The sequence below is a fragment of the Carassius carassius genome, chromosome 8 (genome assembly GCF_963082965.1).
Source record: "Carassius carassius chromosome 8, fCarCar2.1, whole genome shotgun sequence".
NCBI classification, from domain to species: Eukaryota; Metazoa; Chordata; class Actinopteri; order Cypriniformes; family Cyprinidae; genus Carassius; species Carassius carassius.
In genome coordinates, this window is record NC_081762.1 from 26,390,931 (window position 1) to 26,404,824 (window position 13,894).

At 37.9% G+C, this 13,894-nt stretch overlaps 1 protein-coding gene across 3 annotated transcripts in view; it reads left to right on the forward strand.

Annotated features, from left to right (window-relative positions):
• The window catches only part of LOC132145655 (regulating synaptic membrane exocytosis protein 2-like), a 175,685-nt gene that overhangs the window by 112,123 nt on the left and 49,668 nt on the right, over positions 1-13,894 (forward strand). For 2 of the 3 annotated variants that reach the window (XM_059556821.1, XM_059556822.1), the window contains exon 18: positions 2,705-2,791. In XM_059556821.1, the coding sequence (XP_059412804.1) occupies positions 2,705-2,791 (87 nt within the window). Of the gene's footprint in view, positions 1-2,704; positions 2,792-3,132; positions 3,205-4,133; positions 4,230-7,726; positions 7,787-7,964; positions 8,040-12,360; positions 12,547-13,894 lie in introns of all 3 variants that reach the window. The other variant, XM_059556820.1, reaches the window with a different exon arrangement.

Below are 13,894 nucleotides of genomic sequence, written 5' to 3' on the forward strand. Positions count from 1 at the left end.
CTCAGAGTCACCATGGCAACAGCTCGCAGTGGGGGCATCCGCCGTCAGCGAGCGAGCGCTGCATGATCTTCACCCAGGCAGGAGACACAGATGACGTACCGGTCTCCCTCGCTGAGTGGGGCTCTGACGAGCCGCAGGAAGGCATCTTAAAAAAGACGCGAGCTCTTTTACGAGTGTGTGTCGCAGGGCGAACACACACACACACATAAAGAACAGCTTGGATATAACAGGATTGAAAGGATATAGGCGCCGGATAGCGCAGCAGGAACGGCAATGGAAGGCGGCGATGCCAGCAGCTTCAGAATGGCTCGTCCTGCTGATGTGCTTTCTCAGACGGCGCTTGCTTCCTCCGTGATCCAGCGATGCGTGAGCTTCGCTGAAGAGATGAAAAATCAGGTGAGTCAGCCTTTTCGAGCTCCTTTTATAGGTTGGCCCACACCCGTTTCGGCGGGAAGTGGCAAGAAGGGCGCGAAGCGCCCTTATTGGTCTGATGTTGCATCAGCCCGCGCTCGATAGGCTGTGCAGTTGCCGCAGAACAAGCCAATGAGCGAACGAGCCGTCTCGCCTATGGCTGTGTACTGCTGCAAATGCGCTTTACAAAAATACAAAATTAAGGATAATTTTTTGCTTCAGTATTTCGTGAAAAGAGACTTTTCCCGTAGCGTCTTAGCTAAGACGCAGTACGAGAGAGCTCTCGTAAGAGAACTCCATATACAAGCCAGAAACTAAGCCTTTTTTTTTGCACAGGCCTATCTAAAGGGTTAATGGTCCCACCTAGTGTTCAACTGTAAAAATAACAATTTTACCTCTTCCCAAAAGGGAAAACTACAAATAATCAAGAATGCATGATTATATGGTGTCATGGCTTTGCAATCAAAAAATGTCGTTATAATGGAAGTCAATGGGGCAAAAACAGCCACCAACAACAAATGAGGGAGAAAAAATTAAAATCTAATGCTGCACAAAAACTAACAATGCATCAAAGCCAATCTTGTTACTAATCTTTGACATGCCCAAGACTGTGATAAAAGGTAAAAAAATATCCAGTCCACAATCACTTTTTAAATTGAAAATATGTAATTTTGTGTGTTTTTTTCCCCCAAATCAGTGACATAATTTATGAACTTGGTAATTAAAGAGTTAAAATCTTGGATTTTTTTTTAAACATTTGGTAGTTTTGATCAGGACTGAGGTTGATTTAATAGATGGAAAAAAATAAATATAAAAATGGAAAAAAAATATTTATCTGATACATTTTTACAGCAGTTTAATTTAGTGGATGTTTTCATCCACGAACATAACGAAAGGGTAGTGAATTTGCCCACAGTGTACCGTTGAGTTTTTGAAAAATTTTGAAAACATTTTCCCAAAATATGGGTCAAAATAAGATTTGTCACCAAAAATCATTCCATTAGCTCAAACACAGAGAAAGTTGTGGCCAAAATAAGACTCAACTTTACCCCCTAGTGGACGAAAACATCCCCAACAACGCATAAGGGTTAAAACGATTATCATTCTTCAGCTTTCTGACATCAAATGGATAAATTAGGGATGCACTGTCAGCCGATAATGGCTTTACGATATGAAACATGATGTCAATATGTCTTGCCGATAAGAAGAATACGTTAACTCATATGTGCTTAAGGTGTTTTTATTCATTACATTTATATAAAATAATTATATATGTGTATATATATATATATATATATATATTATAATTTTTTATACAAATGATAATCTATAAAAATGTAAAAAAATAAAAGCTCTTTTGCTGTAGACCATTTAAAAATGTTAGATCTTAAAATTAAGATTTACATTATAAAAGAACTTAGTTATTATTTAATTCTAACAAATATTTTCTTGTTAAAAATGAACCAAAATTATAAATAATTTGCTTATAATTTCTAGAGAGACTTGGTGTTGTTTCCAGATAAAAGGAAATATATCCGTATCGGCTATCGGTTATCAGCAAAAATGTGGAAATTATTAGTAAACCTAAAAAAAGATACCTCATCCCTCTAAAGCACAAAGTTACAATTAAACATGTTTAGCGTTTTCAATATTTGTAACAATGGTGGTTTTTGAGTGGCAAATGCTATTAACTATATGTTTTGGCTATTTAAAATGATTTTCAAGACAGTATCGGTATAAGGCATTTCAGTACAATTGTAAACATCTATCTTCAAGTTGTGGTTTATATGCATTTTGTAAAGTATGTGTTTAAAATCCATGATGATTTTTCTAAAGCCAACAGATTTTTTTTTTTTTTTTTTGTATTGTTATGAGTAACACTTTCAGTAACATCGGGGTACCCTATTCACTATTAACTATTTGTTTATTAGCATGCATATTGCTAGTATATGGGCTGTTTATTAGTGCATATTAATGCATGGCCATATCCTAGATCAAATAACCCAAGCCCATACCTAAACATCACCACTACAATAACTACCTTACTTACCATCAATAAGCAGCAAATTAGGAAATTAGGAGGCAAAAATCAAACTAATATGTGTTCTCCAATCTAAAATTATTTGCATATTGTTGGGTGATTCAGAGTGAAAACTGATATTTATAATAAATAATATAATAAATATGAATAATATATACATAATTTTTAAATAACTGCTCTCAATTAAAACGCGCTCTAGTGTCACTAGCGCTCTCTGTTAGCAGGGCTCTGATTTTCTCTCCTCTCCTTCAGTCGAAGTTTAGACCACGGTGTGAGAGGAGGACCCTCGCTTTACGGCCCCCGACATCGCCTGTCTGAAGACAGATTCTCACCAGACAGGTATGAGTTCGCAAAACACGCTCAGATGCCATGGTTTATATACGGCCCTTGCCCTTAAAAGCTTAAAAGATTTCCTTTGCTGATACTGGGAACATAAATGAGAATGTCTCCATATACCCTCGTGATTTCATATAACGTGATTACAGAAATTCAGTGTGAGAAATATGATGCCACATCCACCATAGAAAGCAGGAAAACATGTATTCCTCCTCTTTTCTTTTTGACATCACTCTCTCATTTCATCTGCCAATCTCTCGCATTTTATTTGTTATCTTTCCATCGCTCCATATTCAGTAGCTCAGTACAACTGTATTTCTGTTTTTTACTCCCTGTGGTTGCAGCCAGTATCTTACCCTCCCTCCTCAAACCAGACACAGACAGCCAAGCGTTGACCCTGCTATCCAGGACCCCAGGTATTCAGTCAGACCAGAACAGTGTCACGCAGCCCTGCCCACCTCCCCCTTCTGTCCAATCACAGCGCTCCTCTCACTTTCACCCTCCCACTTCCCCCTGCTGCTAGTTCATTGACAGGTGACAGCTTGCCCACACATAGCACTGCATAAGAGGTTGCTCTTCTCACTTTGTTTATTCATTATAAGTATGAAAAGAAGACTACTGAACGCACTCATACATAATTTATCACATCCTAGGACAACAGAGGCATGTTTCAACACAAGAAACCATCTGTTACTGAGACTCTCGCTTTCTTAGACTTTAAAGGAGAGCTCACGTTTCAATACAAGCAAAGCTCTGTCAACACAATTTTGTGACAAACTGTCTGCTACCGTAGAAAATCATTTGGACATGCTCTTTAGTTGTTTAATTAGTAATACACTCATTTTGCACTTGTTTTTGCTAAAATGGTTTTTACTGACAGAAAAAATTCAAAATGATTCATCTCATTTCAAGACTTACAGTTTTAATATGGCAATACTTTGTTTTTAAACATTTATTATATAACATAAATGTCACATCTGTTCTAATAAAAAGGGAAAACTGTTTAGTGAATTCCTTTAAAAATAGCACAGTAATTTTGTGCTCTTGCTAGTACTATCTAGTGCGCTATAGTAATGTATTTTAAAAGCATTTCAAATGCACTTCTGTGGGATGAACAAATCTTTATTGCTGCTGGTGTGTTCAGCCAACATTGATGATCGTTCTCGTGGCCCAAGGTTTCTTGATTTCCACTTTTGTGCTTTGTGCGATCTTCATCTGTGCCATCAGAGAGGAAGTGTTAAAAAAAAAGAGGGATGAAAATCTTCGCCCTCTTAACACCTAGATAACGCCCACTTGCCCCACCCAACTCTAACCACCTCACTCTGGTTTCTGTTCTGACTCCTAGTATGTACCCCCTCTATCGGGAGGATGCGGTCAGGTTACTGCGCTCCACTAGGATGGCCCGTGCATACTCAGACGGGGCTTACAATAGCATGGACAGGTAGTAAACCACAGCGATTCACTCTCGTTTGCACGATGCTCCATATTTCGTGCTGTGGGTAGTAGTTTGGACTAGAACAGCTAGTTGCGCCCCTTACATCTACAGCATGTAGGGCTGCACGATACCTGGTTAATCATGAATTTGCTGAAATATAGCTATGAAATACTGTCATTGCACTTTCATTTATGCACAAATCAAGAGAATTTCAACTTGCATGCTTGGCTCACAATTTTGTCACTGCAAAGAGCAGATTTCCTGTAAATCTTAATAGAGATCACTAAACTCCAGCTTATGAGTTTGCTGGTGTTTCAAGCTCATCAGTGCTTTTCGGTTGCCAGGTTGGGCGGATTACGTAAAGCCTGGGATTTAAGAAAAAAAAACTCTGATTGGGGGATTTAAACACTTTGCATCTGGCAATCATGACAATTAAATCTTGTGGACTCTTGTTAACATGCAAGATGCTGAATTGAAATAAATAGTTAGCTCAAAAATTAAGATTTTGTCATGTACTCACCCTCACTTTGGTACATCAAACCTTTATGAATTTCTTTCTTCTGTGGAACATAAACGAGTATATTTTGAAGAATGTGTGTAATCAAACTTGATGTTAGCCATTGAATTTCATAGTATTTTTTCTATACTGTGGAAGTCAGTGGCTACCAGCAACTGTTTGGTTTCTAGCATTCTTCAAAGTATAGTATAATGTAAAATAAAAGAAACCCATACATGTTTGGAGAAGCTTGAGAGTGAGTAAATGATGACAGAAATGTCATTTTTGGGGTGAACTATCCCTTTAAATCAAGAGAGGTGAAAAATCGTGATTATGATTCAAATGCAATTCATCGTGCAGCCCTACGTTTATGTCACCAGATTTACAAAGTGTAGATTAGATTCAAATTTTAGGAAACTTTCCAGTGGGTGTTAAAGAAAACAATATCGTTGAATATCATTTTCTCAGAGAAATGTCGTAAAGGCTTGAAAAAGGCTTTTCTGTAGCATCATTCTTCCACCCAATGAGAAAGCTTTGTGCAGAAGTCGTTTCGGCTCCTCTCTGGAGCATAAAGTATATGTTAAGGTTCAGATTGTAACTTTGCCAACTACGCCACTAAGTACGCCAGCAATATTTCCCAAAGGAAATGTGTGCAATGTGTCCTTATCAAAGCCAATCGCCCCCACCCCTCCATCCTTCCCACCATGGCGTAATGAATTGTATCCTCAGCGCTGCTCTCTGGAAGGCTGGAGCTGTTTTGATGAGTGAGCACTCGCTCTTTCGTCCCAAGCCAACTAGCGTCACTCTATGACAGAAGTGCCAGTCAAAAAACTGCAAGCTACAGTGGATGTTCACCATGCTTATATATAAATGCATTATTTAGAAATGTGGAATTTCATCTATGCAGGATGTATTTGGAGGCTCAGTGGAGACTCTGATATTGTCGATCTAGCCAGCTTTGGTTACAGAGGCCCTGAGGTGCAATAGATTCACATATCATTTTTGTACCATTTACATATGATATTGATAATGGGTGTGGTATAGAAAAATATTTTTACATACAATCAAATAATCCATTAGTAATCTGATTAATGCTTCAGTCGGATTGAAAAGACTACATGTAAACGGTCAATCCAAATAAAATTTCTATTTAGATTAAAAGGGCCGGTGTAGACTAGAAATGATCTGATTGAAGTTTTATGTCTTATGCAACAGTGGAGGAGACTGATTTGAATTTTCTACATATTTGCTAACGTCATAGGTCACAGTATGTGCCATGAAGTTTTGTTCAGAATACATGTCATGCATGTGTAAATGAATACGAAAAGTGGATTTTGAAGTTTAGAGTTCATATAATCAGATATACAAAATATGAAATCTAATTGGGTTCATTCTGATTACTAAAAATTAGTGCATGTAAACAAGCCACTTTCAAACCAAGAGTGTTTACGTGACCAGCTTTAACACTTTATGAAATCTTTGTGGGTAAATATCTCCCCTTATACAAAAATTCCTATAGAAATAGCTTGATTTCTTCAGTGAAAATGTGCCTTCCTGCAGTAAATGTCACTGCACCTTAATACACTTGTGCTGCACTTCCATGATATAACCATGAGCATATCATCTAAAGCAGTTTACATTTCATTCAGAGTAATTTGTATATTTTATTGGTTCATGCATTCTCTGGGAATCGAACCCATGACCTTGGTATTGCTAGCATCTTTTGCTTTTTTTAAACTAAAGGTAAGTTATAAATAAATGGTGTTTGCTAAATCTACCATCAGTGTTAGTACTGCTCATAGTAAGTACAATATTTTGAAACATACTGTACAATAAGTTGTCCCATGCATTAATTTATTATCAATAAATATCAATAAACATCAATAAAACACCCATAGAAAAAAATCCCATAGTATATAAGTACACCTAAGGGTGGGCTCTTTTGACTTTAACCACTAGGTATCCTCCTAGAAATGCAAAAGCAACCTGATAAATAGCCACACTCAATCACTCACAATAAACTGTGGCATTGAGATGTGCATGGGCTGTCTTTTATTTCTTGGAAATGAGAGGATTAGTGTAGCTCCAACAGTAGAGCATGGCACTAGCAACACTAAGGTCATGGGTCATGCATCTAATAAAATGTATACATTGAATACAATGCAAGCCACTTTGGATACAAGTGTCTACCAAATGCATAAATGGGTAACACTTTAGTTTAGGGACCAGTTTTACTATTAACTAGTTGTTGTTTTTTTAGCATGCATATAACTAGCATATTGGCTGTTGATTGGTAGTTATAAAACACATATTAATGCCTTTTGTTGTGTGCACACCAAAACCGAATATTTATTTGTGCGAGTATTACATAAAAAGTCAATGCAAAGACATGAATAGATGCAAATTTTGGCCGGGTGAATGACGTAAATTTGGATATTCGCCTCAATCATGTCTTCCTTGCACTCGAGGGGAAAATTTGCATGACGCGTTGTCACTCAAACCAATCAGAGAAAGCTTGTTGACACATCTGTTTTTTATCAGGAAGCAATTTTTATTGTTTTTATGTTTTTTATTTACATGAGTAACACGAAAAACATCCAGCAAGTAATCTAGAGCGAGAAATGTGATGCAAATATTAACTTTGCTTTTGATGTGCACACACCATTATTCTGTATGGCCATATTTTAGATCCTTTAATCCAACCACATACATACACTTAATAACCATCTTACTAACTATTAATAAGCAGCAATTATTAGTATATTGAGGCAAAAGTCAAAGTTAATAGTGAGATTTGGTCCCCAAACTAAATTGTGACCCGTAAATGTCCCGTTATCTTAATGTCCTATTATCTTGGAAAAATAGCAAGCGATATATCAAACATATCATGAGAAAGAATGAATGAATTAATGAATCCACAGCATCTTAGGGCTGCACTGGACTTCTTTTTGAGCAGGTAAATTATGTTTGGCATATAGGATCTGATTGTGTGTTATTTTGTGTTCAGGAGGATGAGGAGAGATAGACAAATGTCTGCCTACAGTGACTCATATGAATCTCCTGAGAGGTAAAATCCGGATACTTTAGTTGAGACAAGCATTCTGTTCATGCATCCATAATATAGGACTGTTTTATACTAGTTACAGACTTAACCCTCAGCCCTTGCCCTAATTCAGCTGTTGCTCATTCTTATCATACTTTCCTTTCTTCATTCCAATCCATCAATCCTCATCCTCCATTTAAAGATATTACAATGGGCCCAATCATATATCTACTCCATGGCCCAATCATGTCATGAATGGAAACGGTGGAGACTACAGGTAAGACTTCTGAAGAGATAAACACCCACATCACAAACATCACAATCCCTCGCTCTTTCTTTACTCATCTGTTATCGACTGCCTGGAACAGATGCCACATTTATGTTCCCACTAGGGCTGTGACGGTGGCTGATTTTTACCACCGCGGTAGTCATGGACCAACAACCGCCGGTGGCGCGGTGTTTGAAAAAAAAAAAAAAAAAAAAAAAAAAAAATTATATATATATATATATTAGTGTCAAAATTTGCTCATTAACCAAGGCGATATTTTTTTTCCAGTTTAACGTATTCAAATTATTTTACGTAGGGGCGGGGGATGGCCACCCACTCACAACTGCTGCTTCTGTCACTTTTTCTCATGACAAGAAGTGAATTTATTCAGTCGCAGACTCGCAGAATGACTGAACAGGAAACGTTTCAGACACGCGCTCCACTTCACTTTATTATCAGGTGCAAGTTAAGCGAGCGCGGACGGTCCTGTGCTCAAAGGCGGTGCGTGCTTCCTTTGTGCATATCCTTTCATATCAAACTGCGAAATAAACTATATGCAAGCAGTGTCGTGGTCAGTTAATTCATGGAATTACCAAAAAAGGTGATTAAAGCTGACTTAAACTGTGCATGCATGTAATATATTTTATATATATTATGCACGTATAGAAATCAGCCCAGCACTGTCTCACTCATCTAACACATCCTATTTAACTCGTCAGTTCGTGTTTATTTGAGCACTTCTGTCAGTGAACGCCGCCTGCAAAACACTAAATAAATATCAAAGAAATAATGTTTATTTAGGCTACAAGAAAGTAGCCTAAATAAGAAAGTTAAATACACCCTGTCTAACGGACGCGAGCAATGCAGCGCAACAAAATACTCATTATAATCAGTGATGCTACACTGGATGTAGCACAACATGACATGATAAATCCCCGTCCGGTCTGTGATGTAGGCTACTGACACAGAGTTCAAATATCCTGTATAGATACTAGACAGACTAAACCTGTCGCAACGCGGTTGTGTTGCGTCCGGTTAACTTTTCCGCCACCAAGCAAGCTCAGTAACTCCTCATCTGTCCGCGCTCTCTTTGAAATAGGAATCGCTGCCATATTTCTTGTTACCATCTTTTATTTATCGCGGTCTCGTTTGTATTTGGCCAGTTTGGAGAAAGCCTCACCAAACCTGACCAGCCAGCGTTTGCGATCACGAGAACTTGTGCAAACGCTGATGGGTGACATGAATGCAGATGACTCCAGATCGGCGATGTGGTATTTGCTTTCCCAACAAGATCCATCGCCCAACACTAAATTAATTTGCTGAATGTATAAACTGTATTTTCCCGCGCTCAAATCTGCCAATCTAAAGGAAACGCTGTGTTTGAGGTAATTTGTTAATTACCATAGACTTAGAATTTGCAACTATTACAGTTATTACACTTATATACAAAACTTTGTATTATGTTTGTGACGTCACGTGCACTACCGCCGGTGGCAGTAGACAACCGCGGTAGCAACCGACCACCGCGGTGACGCGGTTGTCCCGGCAACCGTCACAGCCCTAGTTCCCACTGAGGCTTTGTCTAGGAATGGATGGCAGTAATGGATCCGAGGCTCCAGTTCATTTTATTTATTTACTTTACTGACCTGTTAATACCTTTTAAAGCAAATAAATGCTTAATATCGTGTACTAATTGTGGCACTAACACAGTGAGTTGGTTTCTTTAGTAGGACATGCCCCAGGATAGAAATTGAGCCTTCTACAGATACAGAAATGTATAATTAAAATAAATGCAGTAGCTTCAGTGCAGACTCAAGTTGGATTTAGATGCTGTAGTTGTCCTGTGACCTATACATTTTTTACAGAAGTGTTTAATGTTCTCAATATTCTTGAATATGGCTTCTTATATAATAGAATATTTCATAAACGTCACTAGCATTCACAGAAGCACAGCTGAACATCTTAGAATCTTAGTTTGGAAGCTAGTTTTTAGAATGTAATAATATTTAGTTTTAGTTAGTAACTTTGAACTAGTAACTGAATCTCACTTCGAACAGTACACTTTTAATGTATTTTATCAGTATACCCCTTGTGAAAAATTACTTATTACAAAATAAAAATACTTTGAAAAAAGACTTGTGTGCACCAAATGCATTGTTTTCAGACACTTAATTTCATATTAATAGTAATTTAATGAAAATGTATTATAGTTTAAATTTATATTAAATGTTCCCTCCTGGTGGAATGACCTCCCCAACTCAATCCGAGCAGCTGAGTCCTTACCATCTTCAAGAATCGGCTTAAAACCCATCTCTTCCATCTTTATTTGACCCTCTAACTTTAGCACTCACTATTCTAATTCTATTCTTAAAACAAAATCTAACTACCTTTCTAATGTTTTTGTATTCCATTTTATTTTCATTTATTATGCAATTATGTGTGTGTGTGTGTGTGTGTGTGTGTGTGTATATATATATATATATATATATATATATATATATATATATATATATACGACCTTTAACACTAGCTTGCTCTATTCTTTTTTTATTCAATCTGTTTTCTTTTTATTTATTATTTTATTTAAAAGCCCATGCTAGGTGTATTGTGTTAACCTAACTGAGACTTGTTATAGCACTTCTATATCATTGCTCTTTTTGTTGTTTTTGATTGCTTCCACTGTCCTCATTTATAAGTCGCTTTGGATAAAAGTTTCTGCTAAATGAATAAATGTAAATGTAATATTAAATGCAATTAGTTGAGTGCTTTTTTACCTATTTAAGTAGGACTTAAGTGCCTCTTTATATGCAATTTCATAATTACTTCTATTGACTTTGAAATATGGTTAAAGTATAACTACTAAAATGTAATGTCACTATTAATACTTGTCCTTTATTTTAAATATATTTGTAATTACCCATTTGTAATGATAGATTTGCAATTTATTACCTTCACGGTACCTTCACGGTACGATACCTTCACGGAGGCAGCAGGCTCCGGCCCCCTGGCGAACGGCGCCGACTCCTCCGCTCCCTCACGGACGGCAGCCGTCCCTCCACATCGCGGGCGGTTGGCAGCGAGCTCGCCCGTCCCCGGCAACTTGCTCCAGCCCACCGCCTCGAGCGTCCATGGCGGCATCCTCCTCGCCAGCTCCGTGGCACCGCGGATTCACCACAGCGGCGAGGGATCTTCAGCAGCACGTCCCTCCTTCTCCCGGGCTTCGGCACCACTGTAACAAATAAACCTTAATAATCATCCGGAAGAAGGAGGCAGGAACCGGCGGACAATCAAAATTGACATTTTAATAACTCCAAAATAAACACAAAACAGCGCACCAGCCCCTCACGGACGACTGGTGCGCTCAAATAAAAATCAAAACACAACTAAAAGCCCAGGGCTGGTCCTCTCTCGTCCTTCACTGTCGTCACTCCAGTTTTATATCCTTCCATCTCCTACGTGGGACTCGAGACCGGCGATGGGTCGCAGGTGTCACTGATTTGCCCAATCATTGCCGGCCTCACTCCTTGTTCCCACATCCCTCGGCCCCGCCCCACTCGCCACACAGTACTTTTGAATTTACAATAAAATAGCTGAGTTTCTTTTTCAAAAAAGTAACCTATGTTTTTATGGAGTAACGCAATATTGTAATGCATTACTTTAAATGTAACCTCCCCCAGCACTGGTCATGAATGTGTCTCTATTTAAGTACACTTAAGTGGCCTGTTGTTTCATTAATATTATCTTATCTGCAAGTAGTTTTTAGAAGTATACCTTTAAGACTTGAGGTACACAACAAGTGCACATGCAATACTTTTTCACAAGGGTAAATCGTATAATAAGGCTGTTTAGCAATTACTGACAAATATAAGAGCTTCTAAATTAGCCTTTTATGTTCTTATCTTACGCACATCCATAGAGCGGACAATATCCCAGAGTTTCCAGCTAACCATGAACACTTTGAGGAAGATCTGAGGTAATGCTGCAGAATTAGTGCAAGTACTTCCATAGATGGAGTATATAGGAGTAGAGTAGACTGTAGTCACGGGGCTTATAGTTGTGTTAGTAAGGTGTTGACTTGTTTTCTTCCAGAAGCTTCTGTTTCTTTGTTTGATTCATGTCAATTTGTTGGTTAACACTTATTTTTGGTTGAGTTTGGTAAATCTCCTTGGTTTTATGATTTCCCTGAGCAGCCAATGCTGAAACTCCAACCCACTTTTGTTTGGTGTACTAATTATTAGCCAAGCGACGACATTTTACAGCTGAGACGCCCTGTGATCCCATGATGCACTGGGGCTCGGCTGAGCGTGGCTTTTTGACTAACGTTGTGCAGGTATAGCCGCAGCATGGTGGACAGACATGAGCATTACAGGTCCAGATCAGCTGACCAGCGGCCCATGATGGAGCGACCGGTCTACACCCGCTCCCACTCGTCCGAGCGGCCCGACTCCGGCTACATGAGATCAATGCCATCCTTACCTTCTGGGAGATCTGCCCCTCCCTCTCCTGCCTTAACGAGGTGACCCGACCCATCACAACAAGCACTAAAGCGCTAAACGAACCCATGCCTTCTGCTTCCTGTCACCTGGAATGCTCCTCTCTCCACTTCCTCTTATTTTAACCCTGTTTAACGATGCTGTTTATGATTTTATCTTCATTTGTAGAGTAGAGAGTAGTGATGGCAGTTGCTACTAACGTCTTTTCATTTGGATTATAGACACACCTGTTATATCCTCTTGAGATATAATGGTGTGTACCTGGCATCGTAAAGTTTCATTTGACTTATTATTATTTGTGTGTGTTACTAACATTATTTATTTATTGTTTAACAGTTTATGCTTTGAGTTATGGGCTGTTATGAGTGCCGTGTGCTCATGCATTCAGGCCTTTTCACTTTCCTTGCAGCTTTAGCCGCCACAAGCACCGCTCCTAATGCCGACTCCATCACACCTTTTGAGACGCCATAACACCTTTTGACTTACGATTTGCCCCGCACGTCATAAGTCACTAGGAAATGATATAAATGTGTCAGATGTACGCATGAACTTTCACTGATGCGGTAGCTTTTGGATGTGCCACAGTTGATTTTGAGATGTGAGCCACGTGTACTGAAAGCTGATGTGATACTGGGCTCAAAAGGTGCTTTAAAGATCATTGTGTTTACTATGGAGTTGATGTGCATTTTACACGGATGTATTTGTATACATTTACCTGGCTAAAATGCACATGACTGTGACATATTTATTAAATGCATGCTCTTTTACAGTCATAAATAATATATATAATTTTTTTATTTTTATTTATATGTATTTAAAAAATGTTTTACTTTGCAACTTTACAATTTATATACAAAGCCGTTCACAGGTTTGGGATAAGTAAATATATATATATATATATTTTACCGATTTTAAAGCTGAAGTTTCAGCATCATTACTCCAGTCTTCAGTGTGACATGATCCTTCAATAAATCATTATAATATCTTGATTTATAAACAATTTTGGAAACACTTGTGCTGCTTAATATTTTTGGGACCTGTGATACATTCTTTTTGGATTCTTTGATGAATAAATGTTAAAAAGAACAGTGTTTATTCAAAATAGAAAATGTTTTGTTATAATATACAGTACATTGCTATTCAAAAGTTTGAGGTCAATTCATTTTTTTCTTTCTTTTAAAAAAAAGAAATTAATACTTTTATTCAGCAAGGATGTGTTAAATGGATAAAAAGTGATAAGAAAGCCTTGGGTTGTTAGAAAAGATTTCTGATTTGAATGAATGTTCTTTTTAACTTTTTATTAATCAAAGAGTTAAAGAAAAAGTGTCACAGGTTCCAAAAAAAAAAAAGTATCACAACAGTTTCAACATT